Here is an 11,065-nt window from a genome sequence, read left to right on the forward strand (position 1 = left end):
TCAGAGTTATCATGAAGTAGAAACAATGGCTGATGACTGAGGTGTGTGTTGGGGCGTTCACGTGTTATCAGAGTTATCGGGAGGTGCGAGTGGGAAACTGAGAGTGTTTTGTTGCTTGACCTTTCACCTTTTCAATAGATGACGCCAAATCTGTTTTTTGACCATTGCAAACTTATCAATGAGAGAGAGAGAGAGGAAGAGAGATCAGAAACTCTTCCACCTCTCTTTTATTTACCTCCGTCTCACCCTCCTCTTCCTCGGGCCAAACAGACTAGTGTTTTGAGACCCATGTAAATAAAGTTGAAATAAATGTTTGACTCAGTCTTTGTCCCGTCCCCCAGGCGCTGGCCAGTAACCCTAAGATAGAGGTGAGGGATGGGAAATATGCCTTCAAGCCCAAATATCACCTGAAGGACAAGAAAGCCCTGCTCAGACTGTTGGATAAACATGACCAGCTGGGACTGGGAGGATTACTGCTAGATGATGTGGAGGAGGGGCTACCCAACTCTGCCAAGGCACTGAAGGTGTGTGTGTGTGTGTGTGTGTGTGTGTCTGTGTGTCTGTGTGTGTCTGTGTCTGTGAGTATTAATGAGTCAGACATATTAACGGCCTCTGTTCCTCCCCAGGTTTTGGGAGACCAGATCATCTTTGTGACAAGACCAGACAAGAAGAAGATTCTGTTCTATAATGATAAACACTGCCAGTTTACAGTTGACGAAGGTGAGAGCGTTGGTGTAGTTTCTCTACCTTAATTACTTTTTGGGGGCCCTCATGGTAGTTGAGTGGGAGCATTGGTATGGTGTCTTTTTGCTTAGTTCTCTGTAGAAGGTGAGAATATAATGTTAATTAGAACTATGTTCTCTCCCTTAATTTAGTTTGCAGTGGTTGAAGATGAGAGCATGTGTATAGTTTCTCCCCATTAAATATCTGTTGAAAAGCTGAGCATTGGTAGGGTTTCTCCCATGTCGTCCAATGCAGAATGTGAAAGTGTTGGTACAATTTCTCCCTTAATTATCAGTTTGCAGTAGATTCAGATAAGAGCGTTGATAAGGTCTCTCTTTCTTATTTCAGTTAAGGGAGCTTTGTTGACATTAAATACATTCTGTAAATATTGCCAAAGGCTAAAAAAAAAAAATATATATATATATATAAAGTTTTATAAGTCTAAAGAAGTAATGTCTAAAGTACAACTGCATAAAGCCACTTAGTTCTCTGTAGGTGTGAGCACTGGTCTGGTTTCTCTCCCTTTGCACTGGTCTGGTTTCTCTTTCACGTAATGACCTCAATGGCGCCACCCAGTGGTCAGATTTTTAAATTATTATTTTACTGTGACGTCATTTAGAAGTGTAGAACTTTCAGTTCGTTCATACCAGGATCCATTCAGTCGATACAGGATATTAACTGAGTTTAATTTGTTTGTTTACTTGTATGTTTTGATTTGTTTACTTGAATGTTTTGATTTGTTTACTTGTATGTTTTGATTTGTTTACTTGTATGTATTGATTTGTTTACTTGTATGTATTGATTTGTTTACTTGTATGTATTGATTTGTTTACTTGTATGTATTGATTTGTTTACTTGTATGTATTGATTTGTTTACTTGTATGTATTGATTTGTTTACTTGTATGCATTGATTTGTTTACTTGTATGTATTGATTTGTTTACTTGTATGTATTGATTTGTTTACTTGTATGTATTGATTTGTTTACTTGTATGTATTGATTTGTTTACTTGTATGTTTACTTGTATGTATTGATTTGTTTACTTGTATGTATTGTGTACCGTAAGTCAGCTTTTATCTGCCGAGTACGACCTACTTGTAAAAATGTAATAAACTACTACTGCTATTGTCCTACCTGAGCTAATGGTATCCTGTCTGTGTTTCCTGGTCTATCGTCCCAGAGTTCACCAAGCTGTGGAGGAGTATCCCAGTGGACTCTATGGACGAAGAGAAGATAGAGGACTACCTCAAGAGACAGGGCATCTCCTCCATGCAGGAGACTGGACCCAAGAAAGTTGTGAGTTTCTCTCTCTGTCCCCACCTCTTTCTCTATCTCTCCAGATCTCTCTACCTCTCCACCTCTCTCTACCTCTCCACCTCTCTCTATCTCTCCACCTCTCTCTATCTCTCCACCTCTCTCTACCTCTCCACCTCTCTCTACCTCTCCACCTCTCTCTACCTCTCCACCTCTCCATCTCTCCACCTCTCTCTACCTCTCTCTACCTCTCCGGATCTCTCTACCTCTCTACCTCTTTTCTCTCTATCTCTCTCACTTTCTCTTTCTGTCTGTATTTCTGTCTCACAGGCCTGGGTAATTCCAGTCCTCGGGGGGCCTGATTGGTGTTACACTTTTGTCCCAGCTAACACACCTGACTCCAGCTAACACACCTGACTCCAGTAATCAACTAATCGTGATCTTCAGTTTAGAATGCAGTTTAAATCAGCTGAGTTCTGCTAGGGACTGGACACACACACACACACACACACACACACACCAATCAGTTATGCTAGGGACTGGGGACACACACACACACACCAATCAAGCCCCCCCCCGACCTGCCGGTTCTGTCACATAGCTGGGACAATAAACCGAAAATGATCTTGACACCCAAACAGAACAGAGAGAGGACGTTTGACACGTGGATAATAATGATAAGGATCCTTTACTAGAGGAATGTTTTGTCTGACATACTGATATGGGCTATTTGTTAACAAGACAGTTGATCGCCTCAACATTCAAACTAGAAGTAGTAGGTTGAAGGGTCATTTAAAAGAGTAACTCTGGGGCACATTCATGTTATAAACGTGTTCTACTTATCGACATTGTGATCATTTAGTGAATTTATGGTGGTACGGATTTACATCCACATCTCCTAGCTCTTATCACTCTCTTTATCTTTCTCTCCATGTTTCTCATGACTTATCTGTGATTGGTTGTTTCTACAATAACCCGGTCTGTGATTGGCTGTTTTGGTTGTGTTGCTACAGTTACCAATCAAGAGGAAGAAGCCAGGTGGACAGAAGAAGAGACGCTTCAAGACTCACAACGACCATCTGGCCGGAGTACTGGAGGACTACTCAGAGGGCGTACCCGCTAAGAAGTGATGTCACTTCCTGGTTATACCCCTCCCACTTCCTCTTCCCTGGCCCAGTGAGACCTGGGAGTTGGGAGTTGTTGTTTTTGTAGTTTGTTTTTGCCGGAAATAAACTTTTTTTATTTGTCTCACCAAAACTACAATGAAGATGAGAGGAGACAATGGCCCTGTCTCAAACGTGTGAACTTGCTTCCTTTTCTTGTGTCCTTTCCTCCCCCGACGATAAAGGAGAAGGAGATGAGGACAGGAAGCCATTTTGGAGCGTTGAGACACAAGATGGCTGACTGGTTGACTGAAGTGAAGTCCTTGCCAAACACACCAACCTAAAGAGACTCTCGCTGTCCTTTTTGTTAAAACTGTACCAGTTTTGGTTCTAAGCAGTAATACAAAATGGTGGATGGCTTTTAGGGTAGCAAAAATGTCCTGTTAAATTTCCCCCCCCCAAAAAATCCCAGGTTTTCCAGAAATCCCAGTTGGAATATTCCTGTAATGACAAATTCCCTGGAATCTGGTAAGACTTCAATGGGGATGTCTGGGAAACATAGGGGATTCTGGGAAAGTTACTGGATATGTGCAACCTTAGAAGGGGCTGTATGTGTAAATGTCTGGCACACGATGGACACTGTGTGTGTGTGATAGTGGAGAGAGGATGTGTGTGAAAGTGTTTTTTTTTTAATAATACCAGTCGTATTGTCTGCTGTAGTTGTTCCTTATATTCATTTACAACAGTCGTCACCAATGGCAACCTGGAGAAATACAGGTTGTGCAGGGTTTTGCTCCAGACCTGCACAAACACTCCTGATTTAGCTAAACGACTCGTAGAATCTACCAGGTTTACTCAGACAAACACTAGCCTGGTCATTCCAAACGGCATGACAACGAGTCATAGCAGAGCTGAAATCAGGCTAGACAAACACCCCACTCCCATAGAAGCCCTTCAGCTAATAAACTGTCCCTTCAGTATATACTCAACACTGTTCATCAAGACTTTAATTGATTGGGTAAATCGGTTGTGTTATAGTGCAAGGCTAGAACAAAAGCCCGAGACACCCTGTATCTCTCCACTTCCTGGTTGGTTGGTGATCGCTGGTCTCTTGAGCTTTCTTCATTACTGAGCACGTTACCCACAGTACCTTTCTCCTGAGGCCTTTCCTCTGACGCACAATAAAGTCATGGAAAACACGCTGTACTGTGTCTTCTTGATGACACAGAGGCCTGGATTCAACCTGATGGTTGCTGCTCGCTGACATTTAAAAGGTCATATCTGATTCGGAGAAAGAGAGAGGATGGGAGGAACCGCGGGAAAGACAAATGAATATTGGTTGGGCGAATAGACTGGTTGGGTGATGGCTCAGTGGGCGAATTGTCGGATTGGATGATGGCTCAGTGGGCGAATTGTCGGATTGGATGATGGCTCAGTGGACGAATAGACTGGTTGGGTGATGGCTCAGTGGGCAAATAGACTGGTTGGATGATGGCTCACTGGGCGAATAGACAGGTTGGATGATGGCTTAATGACAGATCAGTGAGTGGAATTTACATCTGAGAGACAAATAAAATGTAGTTTTTAGGGTGTCAGGTTGGAGGTGGATGGGGGGGGGGTTAAACGCGGGTTGCAACCTGCCGAGGTCGCCAGTTCTAATCCCAGGTGAGACTAGTTTCCCAACTCTACCCAACATAACTAATTACATTTCTAATCTACAAACTCAGAACAGCTTTAAATACGGTGGATGGTGGCCCAGCCCCTGCTAGCGGAGGGGACTAAGCACTGAGATAAATGACACTCAACTGCTTTTCTCCTCCCGCCTTCTGACACCCAGGTGGTGACACATCTGTGTGTGCCTGGCAGACATCTCAGCTTTGATGTCAGTTCACCACCTCAAGCTCAACCTAGACAAGACAGAGCTGTTCTTCCTCCCGGGGAAGACCTGCCCGCTCCAAGACCTCTCCATCACGGTTGACAACTCCACTATATCGGCGTGACACTGTGCAACATCCTGTCCTTCTCTGTAAACATCAAAGCTGTGACTGGCTCCTGCAGGTTCTTGCTCTCTACAACATCTGTAGAGTACGACTCTACCTCACACAGGAAGCGGCGCAGGTCCCAATCCAGGCAGTTGTCATCTCCCGTCTGGACCACTGCAACTCTCTGTTGGCTGGGCTCCCTGCTTGTGTCATCAAACCCCTGGAACTGATCCAGAACACAGCAGCCCGCCTGGTTTTTCAACCTCATGTCACATACTGACTACGTTGAGGGTACACATTTTTTTATTTTCTATGCCAGAGATATGTGGTCGTCCCACCTGGATATCTTAAGATGAATGCACTGACTGTCAGTCTCTCTGGTTAAGAGCGTCTGCTGAATGACCCAAATATTAAGGTCACAGGTTCAGATCTTGCGGATGCTGTTTAAATGATTTGTTTTAGAAGAAAACGTATATTTATAGCCCTGGTTACACCTCACATTAACATGTGGTTTCTCCTGATCTGATCGAAGTGATCCAATCCAAACCTGTTTCAAAGTTTGCCGCATCTACACACTTGGTATTGTGTCTGAATCCCAATAATCTCTCCATCCTCCTGAGCTTTGCGTTCGTTCACTACTCTACACACATTTTAAAACATTGGAGTGGTGTAGGCATGACTTGGAGCAAGTTTCCATGTAGTTAAACAGAAAGTAAACCAAAACGGACTTCGCTGGCTAAACCGAAATAGACTGGATCTCAATTGGATTTCCTTGAGTCCTCTCATCGCCTCCTCGAAACCCATTGGACGAGAAGGTCGGAACAGGGAGGGATCCTAAAATCCATGTAGGGAAGGGAACAAGTGCACACTTTGGGAGAAAGGGGGGATAATTGGGATATCCCCAGTGAGTACTTCTAGTCAGAGTACAGCAACACTGTCCTACAGTCTCCAAACAGCAAAACTAAATACTTTTAAATAAGTCATTATTTTTAATTACAATTGGATACAAAGAATTTGGTGGTAAACAGTCAGACACTTCCACTACCAAGGGGCAGTTTCCCAGACACAGGTCACGCCTCATCATGGACTAAACTGTTTAAATCCAGCCGGGTCTGGGAAACTGGACCTGGGTCTGGGAAACTGGACCTGGGTCTGGGAAACTGGACCTGGGTCTGGGAAACTGGACCTCGGTGTGGTGAGACAAGGAGAACACTTCAGTGACATTCTTCAGATTCTTGTTAAAGTAGTGGCAGTACATTTTGAGTGGTAAGAGATTCCTTCGTTCGCTGTCTGCCAGAGAGGTACATGTTTTGGGGCCCGGGGCTGAGAGCTGGTGGGGTTTAGTTTTTGGCCGGTGTGACAGCGGAGGTGGTTTTGACAGTCTTCTTCATGTGGTGGTAGTTGGGGAGGATCTTCATCAGGAAGTCAAGCTGAAGAGTCTGAGGCTGCAGAACACAAACACACGAAGGCATGTTGTTCTTCACTGCAAACGAGGAAACAGTGGATGGACTGGTTCTTTGGTTAAAAACAAGTGCGGAAAGACAAAGCTACATAGACTGTGTCTTATACACACAGACCCGTAGATCACTAATCTCAGTGTGTGTGTGTGTGTGTACCTGTGGTCGCTCTGTCTGCACACGTCTCTGACACCCCGAGCCGAAGATGACAGTGTTTTCAGGTATGACCTCACAGGTGTTGACCTGGCAACAGGCGCCGATGATACAACCAGAAGTTAGAATCATGTTCCTGCCCAGGTCAGCTGGAGATGGGAGGGGGGAGAACACAGTTTAGATGACGGAAGGGGTCTCTCCATAGTGATTTAATAACCAATCAACAGTTTAGATGATAGAAGGGTTCTCTCCATAGTGATTTAATAACCAATCAACAGTTTAGATGATAGAAGGGTTCTCTCCATAGTGATTTAATAACCAATCAACAGTTTAGATGATAGAAGGGTTCTCTCCATAGTGATTTAATAACCAATCAACAGTTTAGATGACGGAAGGGTTCTCTCCATAGTGATTTAATAACCAATCAACAGTTTAGATGATAGAAGGGGTCTCCTCATAGTGATTTAATAACCAATCAACAGTTTAGATGATAGAAGGGGTCTCCATAGTGATTTAATAACCAATCAACAGTTTAGATGATAGAAGGGGTCTCCATAGTGATTTAATAACCAATCAACAGTTTAGATGATAGAAGGGGTCTCTCCATAGTGATTTAATAACCAATCAACAGTTTAGATGACGGAAGGGTTCTCTCCATAGTGATTTAATAACCAATCAACAGTTTAGATGATAGAAGGGGTCTCTCCATAGTGATTTAATAACCAATCAACAGTTTAGATGATAGAAGGGGTCTCTCTATAGTGATTTAATAACCAATCAACAGTTTAGATGATAGAAGGGGTCTCTCCATAGTGATTTAATAACCAATCAACAGTTTAGATGATAGAAGGGTTCTCTCCATAGTGATTTAATAACCAATCAACAGTTTAGATGATAGAAGGGGTCTCTCCATAGTGATTTAATAACCAATCAACAGTTTAGATGATAGAAGGGGTCTCCTCATAGTGATTTAATAACCAATCAACAGTTTAGATGATAGAAGGGGTCTCTCCATAGTGATTTAATAACCAATCAACAGTTTAGATGACGGAAGGGGTCTCTCCATAGTGATTTAATAACCAATCAACAGTTTAGATGATAGAAGGGGTCTCTCCATAGTGATTTAATAACCAATCAACAGTTTAGATGATAGAAGGGGTCTCCATAGTGATTTAATAACCAATCAACAGTTTAGATGATAGAAGGGGTTCTCTCCATAGTGATTTAATAACCAATCAACAGTTTAGATGATAGAAGGGGTCTCTCCATAGTGATTTAATAACCAATCAACAGTTTAGATGATAGAAGGGGTCTCCATAGTGATTTCATAACCAATCAACAGTTTAGATGATAGAAGGTTCTCTCCATAGTGATTTAATAACCAATCAACAGTTTAGATGACGGAAGGGTTCTCTCCATAGTGATTTAATAACCAATCAACAGTTTAGATGACGGAAGGGTTCTCTCCATAGTGATTTAATAACCAATCAACAGTTTAGATGACGGAAGGGGTCTCTCCATAGTGATTTAATAACCAATCAACAGTTTAGATGATAGAAGGGGTCTCTCCATAGTGATTTAATAACCAATCAACAGTTTAGATGATAGAAGGGGTTTCTCCATAGTGATTTAATAACCAATCAACAGTTTAGATGATAGAAGGGGTTTCTCCATAGTGATTTAATAACCAATCAACAGTTTAGATGATAGAAGGGGTCTCTCCATAGTGATTTAATAACCAATCAACAGTTTAGATGATAGAAGGGGTCTCTCCATAGTGATTTAATAACCAATCAACAGTTTAGATGACGGAAGGGTTCTCTCCATAGTGATTTAATAACCAATCAACAGTTTAGATGATAGAAGGGGTTCTCTCCATAGTGATTTAATAACCAATCAACAGTTTAGATGAGGGAAGGGTTCTCTCCATAGTGATTTAATAACCAATCAACACAGACACACTCAGTCATACAGAACATTGGGAAGAAGAACGTCATTACTGAGTTTGTGGCATTTGAACCTTTCTTACCTTTGGATTCTATGACATTGTTGTCCCCAATTTTCAAAGCTTGAGACACTGCAAGTATCATTGGTTAAGGAGAGTTTCATACTTTACCAACAAAAGGACTTTCAGAGCAGCAATACACACATACAGATAGATATGTGATATTATACAGAGGTCAAACAATAACACATACATAATTTTAGACAGAGGTCAAACAATACACACATACAGATATGGAATATTAGACAGAGGTCAAATGTCCAAATAGCTGTACCCTATAGGTCAGTGTACCCTACAGGTCAGTGTACCCTTTAGGTCAGTGTACCCTATAGGTCAGTGTACCCTATAGGTCAGTGTACCCTACAGGTCAGTGTACCCTATAGGTCAGTGAACCCTATAGGTCAGTGTACCCTTTAGGTCAGTGTACCCTACAGGTCAGTGTACCCTACAGGTCAGTGTACCCTATAGGTCAGTGTACCCTATAGGTCAGTGAACCCTATAGGTCAGTGTACCCTTTAGGTCAGTGAACCCTATAGGTCAGTGTACCCTTTAGGTCAGTGTACCCTATAGGTCAGTGGCTGTACCCTACAGGTCAGTGTACCCTTTAGGTCAGTGTACCCTATAGGTCAGTGTACCCTATAGGTCAGTGAACCCTATAGGCCAGTGTACCCTATAGGTCAGTGAACCCTATAGGCCAGTGAACCCTATAGGTCAGTGTACCCTTTAGGTCAGTGTACCCTATAGGTCAGTGGCTGTACCCTACAGGTCAGTGTACCCTATAGGTCAGTGGCTGTACCCTACAGGTCAGTGTACCCTATAGGTCAGTGTACCCTATAGGTCAGTGTACCCTATAGGTCAGTGTACCCTATAGGTCAGTGAACCCTATAGGTCAGTGAACCCTATAGGTCAGTGTACCCTATAGGTCAGTGAACCCTATATATAGGTCAGTGTACCCTATAGGTCAGTGAACCCTACAGGTCAGTGGCTGTACCCTGTAGGTCAGTGGCTGTACCCTGTAGGTCAGTGGCTGTACCCTGTAGGTCAGTGGCTGTACCCTATAGGTCAGTGAACCCTACAGGTCAGTGTACCACTTCAATATAAAGGATACTACACCCAACTTCAAACACGTTGTTGATGCCGATGGTCATCGTCTTTGGCTCCACTCCCTCAGAGTCAGGCGCTATGTTCTCTGGATAACTGATCAAAGACAGACAGCCAGCTTCAATCAGACAACCAGCTTCAATCAGACAGACAGCTTCAATCAGACAACCAGCTTCAATCAGACAGCCAGCTTCAATCAGACAGCCAGCTTCAATCAGACAGCCAGCTTCAATCAGACAGCCAGCTTCAATCAGACAGCCAACTTCAATCACTACAATGTAAACCATAACATGGCAGAGGAAAAGGAGACCATAACATTGCAGAGGAAAAGGAGACCATAACATGACAGAGGAAAAGGAGACCATAACATGGCAGAAGAAAAAGAGGTAGACGAGTGTGTAACAGTATAACTTTAGACGTCCCCTCGCCCATACCCGGGCGTGAACCAGGGACCCTCTGCACACATCAACAACAGTCACCCACGAAGCATCGTTACCCATCGCTCCACAAAAGCCGCGGCCCTTGCAGAGCAAAGGGGGAACTACTACTTCAGGGTCTCAGAGCAAGTGACGTCACTGATTGAAACGCTATTTAGCGCGCACCGCTAACTAAGCTAGCCGTTTCACATCCGTTACAAGTGCAAAAGAGAGGTGGGGGGAAAGACAGAATACAAGCATGGAAGGAATAGAGTGTAGGGAGAATGGATGGAAGTAACGGGAGGGGGAGAAAGAGAGGCGGCAATAGAACACGGGAGAGACCTCACCACTGCACCCTTCCACTTCTAGAAGATTCACTATTGTTATGTTCACCTGTTAATTATAAGAGCTTGTTCCTCGATGAGGTTGCCTTCTCCGATGACTATGGGTCCTGCCTCGGCAATGATGCGGGCTTTGGGATGGACCACCGTTCTGGCACCTGGAAAGACCATACATGAACAGTCAAATGTGTAACGCTAGCCTACCACATCAACCATTTTTAGCTGGCTCCAAAGTGGATATGTACTCAGTAACATGAACCGTGTAATAATGTCAAGCTATATAGAGACTAGAGCTACTACAGACAAACGAAAGTTGTTGTTGCTCATTGTTAAATAAATAGTTAGCGGACGTTACCTGACTAGCTAAGCTAAATGCTACATTTGACGTCTTCTTACCAATAGTGACTTCCCCTCTGATCTCGCTTTCGACGCACACCACGGCGCCAGCTGCTATTTTAGCACTACAAACAGAAAACCAAGTGTTGGTAATAATCAGCAATACAAAAAGTGTACAATTTATGAATCATCTG

General features: G+C 43.2%; 2 protein-coding genes across 6 annotated transcripts in view; one reads left to right on the forward strand and one right to left on the reverse strand.

The window, feature by feature from the left end:
- The window catches only part of gtf2e2 (general transcription factor IIE, polypeptide 2, beta), a 41,819-nt gene extending 37,538 nt beyond the window's left edge, over positions 1 to 4,281 (forward strand). For 4 of the 5 annotated variants that reach the window (XM_036972442.1, XM_036972441.1, XM_036972446.1 and 1 more), the window contains exons 5-8: positions 342 to 524; positions 627 to 720; positions 1,904 to 2,019; positions 2,991 to 4,281. In XM_036972442.1, coding sequence (XP_036828337.1) covers positions 342 to 524; positions 627 to 720; positions 1,904 to 2,019; positions 2,991 to 3,107 — 510 coding nt within the window. In that variant the 3' untranslated portion in view covers positions 3,108 to 4,281. The remainder of the gene's footprint in view (positions 1 to 341; positions 525 to 626; positions 721 to 1,903; positions 2,020 to 2,990) is intronic. The other variant, XM_036972445.1, reaches the window with a different exon arrangement.
- Positions 4,282 to 6,035: 1,754 nt separating this feature from the next.
- Positions 6,036 to 11,065, reverse strand: part of LOC100305300 (Dynactin subunit 6) — a 5,302-nt gene continuing 272 nt past the window's right edge. Inside the window, 6 exon segments of the mRNA NM_001165205.1 lie at positions 6,036 to 6,507; positions 6,679 to 6,821; positions 8,702 to 8,749; positions 9,786 to 9,874; positions 10,588 to 10,693; positions 10,932 to 10,996. Of these exon segments, the coding sequence (NP_001158677.1) occupies positions 6,403 to 6,507; positions 6,679 to 6,821; positions 8,702 to 8,749; positions 9,786 to 9,874; positions 10,588 to 10,693; positions 10,932 to 10,996 (556 nt within the window). The 3' untranslated portion in view covers positions 6,036 to 6,402.

Source organism: Oncorhynchus mykiss, unplaced genomic scaffold, assembly GCF_013265735.2.
Source record: "Oncorhynchus mykiss isolate Arlee unplaced genomic scaffold, USDA_OmykA_1.1 un_scaffold_161, whole genome shotgun sequence".
Lineage (NCBI taxonomy): Eukaryota > Metazoa > Chordata > Actinopteri > Salmoniformes > Salmonidae > Oncorhynchus > Oncorhynchus mykiss.